This window comes from Kogia breviceps, chromosome 4, assembly GCF_026419965.1.
Source record: "Kogia breviceps isolate mKogBre1 chromosome 4, mKogBre1 haplotype 1, whole genome shotgun sequence".
In the NCBI taxonomy this organism is placed as follows: domain Eukaryota; kingdom Metazoa; phylum Chordata; class Mammalia; order Artiodactyla; family Physeteridae; genus Kogia; species Kogia breviceps.
Window position 1 is genome coordinate 92,230,217 of NC_081313.1, and position 12,593 is coordinate 92,242,809.

General features: G+C 42.5%; 1 protein-coding gene, 1 long non-coding RNA gene and 1 other non-coding gene across 11 annotated transcripts in view; 1 reads left to right on the top strand and 2 right to left on the bottom strand.

Moving 5' to 3' along the window:
* EPB41L4A (erythrocyte membrane protein band 4.1 like 4A) overlaps positions 1–10,207 on the top strand; it is a 268,976-nt gene extending 258,769 nt beyond the window's left edge. For 3 of the 8 annotated variants that reach the window (XM_059062177.2, XM_067031451.1, XM_067031455.1), the window contains 5 exons: positions 1,010–1,057; positions 1,647–1,715; positions 2,331–2,441; positions 3,526–3,607; positions 7,974–10,155. In XM_059062177.2, coding sequence (XP_058918160.1) covers positions 1,010–1,057; positions 1,647–1,715; positions 2,331–2,441; positions 3,526–3,607; positions 7,974–8,102 — 439 coding nt within the window. In that variant the 3' untranslated portion in view covers positions 8,103–10,155. Of the gene's footprint in view, positions 1–1,009; positions 1,058–1,646; positions 1,716–2,330; positions 2,442–3,525; positions 3,612–7,973 lie in introns of all 8 variants that reach the window. The other 5 variants (XM_067031457.1, XM_067031456.1, XM_067031458.1 and 2 more) reach the window with 5 other exon arrangements.
* A 296-nt stretch (positions 10,208–10,503) lies between these two features.
* Positions 10,504–12,089, bottom strand: LOC131755587 (uncharacterized). 2 transcript variants are annotated; one of them, XR_009335495.2, is made up of 3 exons: positions 11,867–12,089; positions 11,048–11,119; positions 10,504–10,668 (listed from the first exon to the last, which is right to left on the bottom strand). It is a non-coding gene; the product is annotated as an uncharacterized lncRNA (long non-coding RNA). The 2 variants fall into 2 exon arrangements; XR_009335496.2 differs by having other exon boundaries at positions 11,806–12,081.
* On the bottom strand, positions 11,206–11,340 carry LOC131756501 (small nucleolar RNA SNORA13). The gene has a single exon (XR_009335675.1). It is a non-coding gene; the product is annotated as a small nucleolar RNA SNORA13 (small nucleolar RNA).
* Positions 12,090–12,593: the final 504 nt, after the last annotated feature.

Genomic DNA, 12,593 nt, shown 5'->3' on the forward strand with positions numbered 1-12,593 from the left:
GGGCTCAGAAAGCCCTACCAGAATGCCTCAGCGATGCCCTTATTAACTGAGAAAAACAAAAGCAATGATAATATCATACGCTGAAAGTAATATTGAGCCCAGAAATGCTGATACAGATTATGAAAGTAAAATTCCACAGGACAGAATATCAGTGGCTTTGTTTAGCTCCAGGCATTTTAATTGTTAGGGTTTGGGTCGTTTCTTTGGGCCTTTATTAGACCTTGGTTCTCTTGAAAGGACTGACGAAAGCTTATTTTCTCACTAGGGAAAAATCATTCTGTGACAACAGTTGCTGTGATCATAGATTTCCAGTTCTCATTGCTATTATGGGGAGTGTGAACACCTGAATGCTGGCTTTGAATTTCTCATTTTAGGAAATTAAAAGTAGTGGTACAGTTTCTATTCAAGTAGTTCTTGGAGCAGAAGAGATTTGTGGGCTCTGTATATAGGATAGAGAAGGGCACGTGGCGGGTGGCAGCACAGGCCACAGATAGGTTCCAGCTTTGAGGGCCCACGCCGTGGCGTGGAAATGCAACGTCAGATGCGACAAGAAAGGACAGTTGGTCAGTGGCGCACAGTCTACCAATCTGGCTGTCCCACCATTTTCTTTGCCCTTGTGGGGCTGCTTCCACTAGGTAATCACAGATTATGTTGGGGCTCGTTCATATTAACAGAATCAGGATAAATTCTTTTGCCTTTTCTTAGAAGTAATTAGCAGGACCAGAAACAGAAGCCTCAAATCATTCTTCATTGTAAAACCACCACTGGAGGGTGTGTAGATTTGCCCCTGTAGTTCTAAGTTCTTTCATTAAATGAAGCCCTGGTTATGGCTGATTTTAACCATCCCACATTAGCCCTCCCTGTCCAGTCTTTCCTTGTCTGGTGTCAGCTGGCAAATAAGAACTTCACAGTCTGGAAACTGTTAATGTTGTAGCTCTGCTAAAGTTAGAGATTAGATTGTTAGATGAAGCATGTTTGCAGAGATGAGTGTTGTTTTTTCTATTTATAGGAGAAGTCCCGATATTCAAGCAAAAGAAGAATTATGGAAGCATATTCAGTAAGTACTGTTTTTAAAAACCCATGTGGTTTGAAGGCATTTACAAGGAAGACCACTGACACCAAGAGGCAGCCTCAGGCTGAAGCCTGTCAGGAGGCCTTCACTGCTGTCATTCTGTGGAACCTGGCACTGAGTGGTGGTGCCTTCTCACACCAGCAGACCTCTGCAGGCAGCCCTGACATCTCCTCTCCTGAGGCCAGTTAGCCTCACCTGTAAATGAGCCTCAGACAGGCCAATTGATATAAATAAATATCAAGGAAAAGAAATTTGTAAGAAAAAAAGATCCCTGCTACAGGGGAGAGAAGCATATCTTTTGTAGGGAAATGGGGGTGGCTGGAGAGTCATCTACATTCCGATATAGAAAAACTGGAAGAAGGTAGAAGAGCTACAGTAAAGGTTTTCCTCCCATTTTTTCCTGAAATAAATCCTAGTTTTAATATCTTCGTTCCTGGCTTATATTTCTATTAGTTTTATTAACACCGTGTTTTGCAATAAGATTAGAAAGGGGGAAACTCACCTGCCAATTGTGGAAGGTGTTAGTATTTATATCAGTATCAAAACTTTAATTCTCATGATCATTCCCTTCTAGAAAGGAACTTGTGGATCCATCTGGACTGTCAGAAGAACAATTAAAAGAGATTCCATACACTAAAATAGAGTATGTCTTTGAAAGTCTTTTAAAAAATGTTTTATTAATATTTGTAAATGAGTAATCCATTCTTACTCTTCAGTGGTGTTCCATTCAATGCTTTGTCTTTACATTTTAACTAAAATTAAAAATAATTATAGAGGAAGAAGTAGAAAAGAGGGTATTCAAGTTAATTATTCATTCTGTACTGCAATCACTCTCTCTCTTATTAACTGCCTGTTTGTAGGTGGTCCACTTATACTGGGATTTTTTACACTAAATAAGTACAGCAGTACTATAGGATCCTGGTTGGCTGAATCCATGGAGGGATTCAGTCATGGAGGGCAGACTGTAAAGTTATATGGGGATTTTCGACTTTGCTCAGGGTTGGTATCCCTAACCCAGTATTGATCAAGGGTCAACTGTACTATAAAGTTTTATTTTCATGTATTATGGAGGCAGTTTTCTTTTGTTAACTTGTGAGATTTAAGCCATTTAGGCTTTCCAAGCTTAGAGGAATCAAGTTCTTTTTAAAATTCTCAAAGTTATTATTCCTTTGCAGTTTCAATATTAAGGGAAATCTCCAAATTATCCTGTTCTGACTTCTGCTTTGTTTGTCTCCACGGTTTTTGGTGTCTTGTTTAGGACTCAAGGTGACCCAGTCCGTATCCGGCATTCTCATTCACCTCGAAGTTACCGCCAGTATCGCAGGTCCCAGTGTTCAGATGGAGAGCGATCTGTTCTCTCAGAAGTGAAGTAAGTAGGCAAGTGTGAGTACATCCTCACCCTCATGGCTCCAGAACAGCACAGTACAATAGAACTTTCTGCAGTGATGGAAGTATTCTATATCTGTGGCTATGGGGTATTTGAAATGTGGCTAGTGTGACCTAGAAACTAAAAATCTAATATTATTAATTTTAATTTAAACTTAAGCAGCCATGCGTGGGTAGTGGCTGCCGTACTGGATAGCACAGACCTAGACTATACTTAGGCTGAATTATGGCCCTTCCAAGCTATGCACTGAAGCTTTCAGAAGAAAGAGAAAATGCATGAGCTCTTCTATTTTGAATAATAAATGCATCCATATTTGAGAGAAGTTGGCATAAGAGTTTCTTTTTGAACTGATGGCATTTTGTCTTCTTTTACTACAGCAAATGTTATATATTACACTAGTTTGTTTCTTTGTGTTATTTAGTTTCTCTTTTGAGGAAAGTGGCCATATCTCAGCTTGACATGATAGGTACTATATGTTAAATGAATGTGTTAATGAAATAATTATGCATCCATTTGTAAAAGTACTATGGTCATGGAAATTCATGTACTTGGTATTGCTGAGTAGGAGTGTCAGCCATTAAACTCTGAATTAAGGCTTAAAACTTTGATAAAACATTAACAAATTGGGAGATAGGCTAGCCCATTGGAGAGAGATATAAGCTGGGGTTTTTTTTGTTTTGTTTTGCTTGTAAAATGTAGGCCATTGCTGTCTATAGCTCCATAGGTTTATAAAAAAAGAATAAATGGCCAATAAGTGTTTCTCTAGAAACAAATCACAAATCCATTTATACAACATATCACAGTAAGAAAAGCACATGGAAACCATACCTATGTTATATTCTTGGTTCTTCTAGTTATTTGCTGTGATTTGGGGCAAGTTACTTAACCCGTTGAACTTAATTCAAAAACATTTATTAAATGCCTATCTGTGTAAAGCACTGTGGTAGGCAGTGTAAGGAATACAAAGATATGTAAAACATGCTTACTTTGCTATAGCCCTTTTCCAAGTCGGATTGTGATTCTAGGTACTGTCTTAGTTATTAATTCTAAAACTGACTCTCTGCAGTTCAAAAACGGATCTTGTACCTCCACTTCCTGTGACCCGATCTTCAGATGCTCAGGGTTCTGGTGGCTCCACAGTTCATCAAGTAGGTAATAATCAAGTTTTAAGAAGGTGTTGTACTGATGACAAGATTCTGTGTTTAAAAAAAAACATGTACAAAACATGGAAGCAGAAGGAAGGGAGGGTGTGTGATCAAGACAAGGCACAACCTGGGAAGAGTTATATTAGGGGTGAGAGCTAGAGGTAGTGTAAGGTCTAAAATGATCTGAGGCTTGGGGCAAAGCCAATGATAACAAAGATTGTAAGATTGTTTGGAGCCAGAATAAAGAAACAATGGGCTTCACTAATTTTAAAAAGTATGTCTAGATTATTTTTTGAGCCAGAGAAACAGGGATAAAGTGGTAGACTCAGAGGGGGCCCATGTTCGATCATTAACTGATGGCAGACAGAGAATTACTCAAGTCCTATTTTATTTTTGTCTTCTTCATCAAAGAGAATTACTTTTCTTCTGAAAATGTTAAAAAAATGTGGTCAAAATGGAATTCAAGGACATGGCAAAGCATCTAGCTGCCTTAACAAAATCAATGTAACACTCAGCTGAATTAGCTGTTATCAGTGGGAGCACTGTAGCAGACATTTCAGCAAGGTGTTTGACACCATCTCTCATTTTTTTTTTAATGCGATAGAAAAACATGGAGTCTGTGTAAGGTTGTTGGATGGATTTATATCTGTTTAAATCATTACTCTGGAAACAAACTTGATGTTTATAATAGATCAGTATCAGCCTGTTGTTTGCAGTGGATTGTTTGGATTGTGGATCCCTTTGAAAGGCAATTATAACTATTGTCTCCTTCCCATAAAAATGCATGTAAGCACGTATTTAATGCACATGAGCATATAATTCAGGAAGTTCATGGACAACCTAAGAACCCTGACTCCAGCGTATCCGACATGTACTGCCTGTGCTTATCTTGACTCATTTTTGTGACTTGAGCAAGGACAGAAAAAGCCTGTGCTAATTTAGGTTAGGTTCCCTAGGAAGAGATTCTACAATGGAGGTTTGCATGGAGGAGGTTTACTGAAAAGTGCTCTTAGGATCAACACTTGTTTGGGGAGTAACAGATAGGCAAAAGTTGAACTGAGTGGTACAGTCCCAATAAAGGCATCAGATGATCCCATGGGGAGCTCTGGAGCTGAGATGGCCCTTCTGATTCATCCCACTTGGAGACAAGGGGGCTGGGCCTTAAACACTCACCATGTAGCAAGTGACTGGGTAAAGGGTGCCCCTGGGAGGGGGAATGACCTTGAGCAAGGTGGCTCTCATCGGCGCAGGGCTGTTCCTGGGGAGGGGTTCAGTTTTGTATTTTTAAAAAATATTTATTTTATTTATTTATTTTTGGCTGCATTGCGTCTTTGTTGCTGTGCGCGAGCTTTCTCTAGTTGCGGTAAGCAGGGGCTACTCTTCATTGCAGTGTGCGGGCTTCTCATTGCGGTGGTTTCTCTTGTGGAGCATGGGCTCTAGGCACGCGGGCTTCAGTAGTTGTGGCTCGTGGTCTCAGTAGCTGTGGCACGCAGGCTGAGTAGTTGTGGCTTATGGGCTCTAGAGTGCAGGCTCAGAGGTTGTGGCGCATGGGCTTAGTTGCTCCGTGGCATGTGGCATCTTCCCAGACCAGGGCTCGAACCCATGTCCCCTGCATTAGCAGGCGGATTCTTAACCACTGCGCCACCAGGGAAGTCCCAGGGGCTCAGCTTTGAGCTGTATGGCAGCCAACAGTCTGAGCTACTGGGGAATGAATGCCTCAGTCTGGAATGGAGATCTGAGTGGTTATAACCACAACTTCCACTAAAATCTGTGTAATTTTTATTTTATTTATTTATTTGCGTTACACGGGCCTCTCACTTTTGTGGCCTCTCCCGTTGCGGAGCACAGGCTCTGGACGCACAGGCTCAGCAGCCATGGCTCACGGGCCAGCTGCTCTGCAGCATGTGGGATCTTCCCGGACCAGGGCACGAACCCATGTCCCCTGCATTGGCAGGCGGACTCTCAACCACTGCGCCACCAGGGAAGCCCTGTGTAATTTTTGATTAGATAAATCTGGGAGAGAGAGCTAATAGTTTATCCAAACAATTTGTTTCAAGTCAATAGCACTTAAAAAAAATTACATTCATGATTAGTTGAGGCTTCACATTCAGACAGGACCTTGGTGTCTCCTTGTCTCCACACACCACTTGTGTGACTCTGAACATTGTTTAACTTCTAAGACTAAATTTCTTTGCAATGTAGATAATAACCTACTTCTTAAAGTTGCTGGGAAGATTAATAAGCACTGTTACTTTTCAAAGCTCGTTTTTTTGTCTTAAATTTAAGTTGGCTTCAATACAAATGGGAATTTCATGTATTTTTGCTTTTCCAACTACTCTAGACTCTCTAATCACCATCATTTAGGAATCTCAAAAAACTTATACACAAGAAACGTTGAAAGAATAGCCGTCACTGTGCTGCATACAACAACAATTCACATGCATCTTTTAATCAATGGCACTGATTCTAAGCTTGTCTCCAGGACACCTTTGATTTTGAATTCAACAGCTATCTAATGAGCACGTCTAAGGAGTGACAAGGCACACTCACTGGGACAGTCAGCAAACTACAGCCCAAGGGTAGTCTGCAGCCTGTTCTGTACAGTCCAGGAGCTAATAATTGTTTTTATGTTTTTAAAGGGTTGCTTGTGGGGAGGGAAAAAGAATATGCAATAGAGACAGGAGGTAGTCTATAATCTGGCCCTTTACAGAAAATGTTTGCTGACTCCTGGCCTTGACACATAATACATAAAAGTAAACAGGTAAAACAATTTAAAAAAAAAAGAAAACAACTAGGTAAGCATTATGAAGAAACAAAGATCTGAGTTAGAAAACAAACATATGACCTCACTTTAGAAAGACAGGGCGAAGACCATCTCAGAAAGTGACCTGTAAAGCTGAAACTCACAGGTAGAGAAGGAGCCAACCATGTGAGTATTCGTGAAAGGCTGATGGAAGCAGAAGAGCGTGGGAAAAAATGCTGAGGCTGGAAAGGGCCGGGGTGTTTGAGGTCTGAGCAGAGTAAAGGGGAACGAGGGTGGATAATGCAGGGCCTTAGATGCCATGGGAAAAAGAGTTTGTTTGGATTTTATTCTAAGTGCCAAAAGGAAACAACTGATCTGGTTGCAAACGATATGGGGAAGTGGGAAAGCTGCATTTCCTAAGTTCCACAATGATGCCAGAGTTCTGCTAGGGGCCTGGCCTGCCTATACCTCACCTTACTTTTTCATGCAGAAGGCTGGTAAAAGTGGGGTGCATTAGGGACTTTGATTCATTTTCCTTATTCCTTTAAGGTGTGAAGGCAGAAGAGATAGGTTCAACCCTCAACAAACTTAAAAGGTAGTGATTCTTCTGATTAGCTCTCTGTTCGCCTGCCCTGACTTACTCATGCTCTGGTGTCCTCCTCCCTCTCCCATTACCTAGAAACCTGTCCCAGATAAGGTCTGATGATCCAAAATTAGCTTGATGTGTACTCCTCATGCCTAGCAGAATTGTTGTTCCATCGGTGCCTCTTTGAATATGAGTAAATCAAATCAAGCCAGTGGTAGGAACAGATGAAAGACAGCCTCTGAGAGGGTAGTTTATTTTTAGCCCAAATGAATCTCAAAATAATGGAATTCTGGAGTGTAGCTCATTATGTATGGGCAGGTACTTGTGCGGAAGGAAGTACGCTTGTTAGCCAGATCTACTGATGGGTTGGGCCATCTCTAAAAGGAGCTAAGAGCAGGTCTGTTAAGCAGAAGAGGGAGCTGTGGAGGCACTTTAGTGTCATCCTCAGGGCCTCCACCTGTGGCTGTGGGAGGACATGACCCACTTCCAGAAGCCCTGGGTGTGGTGCTCAGGCTCTGGTAGCTCCACTTCCATGTCTCCAGGATGGGGCCACCGCAGCTAACAGGGAGCTCTGGCCCCAAGTGATGCAGGTCCCCAGGACCTTGTGTTGTACATGTTTCTTTCAGTGACTACTGAAAAAACAATCAGGGAAGAGTAAAAACTACCCCTAGCTCCTCATGCTCTTCATGTCTCTGCCCCTCCTTGGAAAAGCGGGAGGCCTGAGAGCCTGGGTTAGCAGCAACTACCTTGGAAATGACACTTCACTGGGGGAATGGGTTGAGATTTATGCCTGATTTTCATGAGTAAGATTTGTTATGTGTGTAACTGTCAGAGTAACTTTAAGATTTAAACAAAATCTTCATGTTGTTTATCAAAACTATTTAAATAAAGGGAATATTTGAATAGCTTTTGACATTACATACCTTTCCTATATATAACTTGATGTCTTCAATCTTAGTATTTGTTAATAAAATTGATTTGGCTGTAGTTTCTTTTCTGAATCTTAACTTTCTGTATTTTTCAAATGCATTCTTTTCTAGAGAAGAAACGGGTCTAAAGATAGCCTGATAGAAGAAAAATCTCAGACATCTACAAGCAATCTGGCTGGAAAACACACAGCAAAAACAATAAAAACTACCCAAGCTTCACGCCTCAAGATAGAGACTTAATCCCAGTGACGGCCTAGGGATGGTGGGGTGGGGAGGGTGTGTGTGTCACCTTTACTTTGAAACTGTGAATTATAATTACTCCAATATCTAGGACCTGCAGAAGTGTTTCTTCAGAAGAAAATAATGGAGTCTGTTACATCTTTTAAAGGTTTAACTACAGTATATTTGTGCCTAAGGGCCTTTTTATTTGGTAACTGGAAAGACAGTATTTTAAAACTTATTCACTTGATGCCATGTTTTCCTTCCTGGAAACTCCCAAGTTATCTTGTGTCTGCCACAACCAACACCAGATGCTTCGGTTCAAAGTTCTGGAATCCTGGACTGCAGCCAGCTAGCTGTGCAGTAGTACACCAAGTGGGATGAAAAGGTTCTTCCCAACTCTGGGTGGATCTCTGCCTGCACACAAATGCATGACTGAAGCATCACTTTCACACTGCAGATATTTTTATTCACATAAATGTTCTTTGTAATACTGTATTTTGTGGCATTAAGTTCCACCAATGATTTGCAAATGTTTAAAAAAAAGTTTGTTAAGTGCTGCTTTTAATTTCTAGTGTCCTTGTCTTGTGCTTTCAGAAAAAAAAGGCTATGTGTGGATTTCAGTTGACCTCAGCTTATAAATTCATGATGCTCAACCTGAAATGGTCCTTCCAGTCTGCCTGGCTAATTCTCCCCCAATACTATTTCAGACGTTTCCTCTCTGCAGATGACTGCAGTCTACAGGAAAAATAGAAATACTCATGCAGGACATCTTTTATCTTCCCCTTACCCAACAGACAAGCGTCACCATGGCTGCCATCAACCCTAGTCCTTCCCTTTCTCCTGTCCCCTCTACCTGTCCTCTCGAGCCCATCTCCTTCAGCCTTCTCATCCCTGCTATCTACAGTACTTATATATTCAGCTGCTTCCTCTCAGCTAGACTGCCATCTAAAAAAAGTAAGCCAACCAAATTTCACAAGCACAAATTCTTCTCCAGCTACCACTTTTTTCTCCCATTCCAAGTTTCTTAAAAGGATTATCTGTAGCCAGTGTCCTCAACTACCTCAAACCATCTCTACTATGGATTCTCCCTCACTGTTCCACTAAAGTGGACCTCAAAAATCACCTTCATGTCACCAAATCCAAGTTAACTTTTAGGCTACTTTACAATATTTTGTTTGTTTCTACCATTCTGACTATCCTTTGCAGTTCACGCTGTTCTACCTCTCCAGTTAATTAAGAGTATCTCAAATTTAGGCCCTCTTCCACTACCCCAGTGGATCTCATTTATTCCCACGGTTTATTTCTCTAGCTTAGACTAAAAGCCAGTGTAGTACCAAGGGGTCACTTAGATTTCTAAGGCAATTCAAATAGAGCTAGTTGAAAATGCTGCTCCCCCGCTGGATTTGCAAATGTACAAGACTACACACCTAGCAGTCATTATGGACACATCCTTTATTACCAACTCCTGTCTGCTATAGTTTTAACTATCTCTCTTCCTTAACTTTACCACCATCCTGGTCCAAGGTGGTCATCTCTCGCATAGACAGTGCTAGTAGCCTCCAATTGGCCCATCATCAGCATCCCTTTTCTTGCAAATGTGCATTTCCATCATGGATTTCCCCTTGCTTTATACAGAGCCTTAAGTGGTCTGGCCTCTTACCTGTTCAGCTTCATTTTGTAACACCCAGAGCTCCCATAATGGCCACCTTCAAGCCTCATTAAGCACTCAACTCTTATACCTAAATGAGGACACTCAGAGGGAAAGAAGCTACAATAGTCAGAAATCTGGACTTATAGTCATACCCATTTCCTTAGCTCAAGGCCTCTGTATATGGCACAGGGTCAGCTTTGCCTTACATAAATGCTGACCTACCCTTAGTCCTAACTGCTTTCTCAGGTTTCCCTGACTCGATCAAATCCTATCAGACATGGAACTTGTCTCACAAAGTTTTAAATTGTGATGACATTTCCTCCATTCAAAGGTAAGCTTCCAAAGGGAGGAACTGTGTTTGTGTACCATTGTGGTCCCAGCTCCTAGTTCAGTGCTTTCAATAAATATTTTGAATGCCCGAATACACTATTTGTTCTTTCCTGCAAAGTGAAGGCAGATTTGCTTTTAGCTTAAAAAAAAAAAAAATGCAGTAACAGAGCACACCTGTGACCTAGAAACCAACTAGTCTAGTTCACTTCATCATGCAAGAGGCACTAGAAGAAAGCACGTGTATCTCCTTGGAGCCTAGCATAAGCCTATATTTCAGGAGGCTATCAGTGATCTTGATCACTGAATGTTAATCCTTTTTTTTTTTTGAATGTTAATCTTAACAGCTGAGATTTAACTTAATTTTGAAGTTGCTGGGAGGTACCTTCCCTATGATCCTTCAGTAAAAGAATGCTATTTTAATCACTTAGCACACAAACCTCCAAGAAGCACATTAAATTATTTTATTTTTAGCTCCACTGTTTTAGATGTACATTTATGGACTATCCAAAAGCACTATTTTTTTTTTTTTTTTTTAGCAATCCTGGAAATTTTGAATAAGCAACTCCCGAAGATCAAGTTGTCAGGTTCCTCACTGAGGACATCCTAAAAGGAAAAATAAGGCACTCAATTTGACAAGCAAACATCTACACGCACCACATCTTAAAAACTTTCAGTACATGCTTCTTCGCTGAATTAAGTTATGCACTTCTGGACTTTAAATGTCAACATAAAACATGCCTGAGATCTGGCAAGTGGTTTTTTACAATTCACATAAAATCATGTAAAGATTTCATGACAAGCTGGGAAGAAGCTATGCCATTTGCAGTTAACAATTTGTTTACAAATGCAGCAGTTCTAATACTAGTGAACCCTTAATAACTAATTTAATAACACTAGAGAAGGCCCCCCAATCAAGAAAGATAAAATTCACATCACAAATAACTGCTGTATGACAGCTTCTAATTCAAAACTATCACCCTACCTTAGGTCATCTGTGTGCTCCCAGATAGTAAGTAGTCAGCAGCAGTCTATGCTTCAAGCATCCATCTTTCACCTGAACGAAAATTAAAACCTAGTAAGAGAAACATACACTTAACGTTGACAGAATCAAAACCACATGTGTACATAATATAGGAGTATAATTGTTACTTGTGCAGCTCCTACACCAAAGATGTCAAATACTAGGGCAGGAAAAGGCTGCACAAGTGTTTGGTTTACGCCTTTTTTGACACCTCATCCACTAGTTTCCAAAAGTGAACGGGCAACACAAAGGCGGCAAGAAAACCGCGTAAGGAACGCTGTGTGGCACAAAGCTGCGGACCCCAAAACAGCTGGCTGAGATGAACTGTTGTGTTGAGCTGGGAGAGGAACTAAGCCCAGCTCTACAGTTTCCTTTACGACTCAACATCCGACTAGGTAACGAACACCAAATTAAAGTCTTTCAAATGGCTGAAACCTTAAAATTTCCAGGCGACTGGTCTTTTCTGCAGGAACATGAAAACTCGCCTGCAGAGCTGGTGATGGTCTTTCGACTTCCGCCAAGTTCTGCACCAGGACACAGTTATCAAGATCTAAATCTCAAATGGAAGTTCTGCGTTGACCTGATTTCCCACCGTGACAAGGTAGGCATACGTGCCGTTATACGGTGAGGCCCTTCCCTGTCACACGCAAGAAACCCCCGCTTCTATTAAAAGTTCCCTGACATACAGTCGATGACCAATCTACCCCCAAAGCCCTCACCCCCTCGCCGCATGTCCCGGCGTGGGAACACAGGCCGCTTCTGGGCTTTCTGAGGTCTCACCGACAACGTGGCGGAGGCCAGACCAGGCCGCTGCCCTCCAGGCTTTCAGGGACCGGGAGCCTCGGACCCGGCCCGGCCGCGGCGCCAGTCTCACTAGACTCAAGCGGCCGCGTGCTCCTACCCTGCGCCCCAGTCGTCGGAGGCCAGGCGGCCACAGGCCCGGAACGGCCCGAGCCTCCGCCGCCCTACAGGCCGAAGGAGAAGTGAGGTTAGTTAGAAAGAGCGCGCAGCCTTCCCACAATGCTTTTCTATGACTGGAAGGACCCACTTCTCGAGGGGCGCGCGGAGGATGGACTGTACCATTGGCCGACGCTCCCCGGCGAGACGCCGCCGTGCGGCCGGAGGGCGAAGTGCCCATTGATGGGCCGAGGGGCGGGGCTGCCCGGGGAAAAGAGTTCTGAGGAAAGCGAGTTCGTTGAGGGCCGGGGGCGTCGGGCGGGAAGCTTTTTCCGCGCAGGAGGCGGGTTTATCCAGTGTGGATACCCAGCCACCCGTTCACCCGGTGTCAAGAGCACACGGTCAGCGCTGAGCTGCGGGTGTAGCCCAAAGGACTTGAGACCTCGTGTTCTGGGAGAGGACAGACAGAGCTCACCGTCTCCAGCTGAGGAAGAGTAAGGTCATTAATTCCAGAAATATTTATTGAGTACTTACTGTGCTTCACGCTGTTCTAAATGCCTGGGAATCCGCTGTGAATGAGGCAGAGTTCCTGTCTTACGTTCTAGTTGGG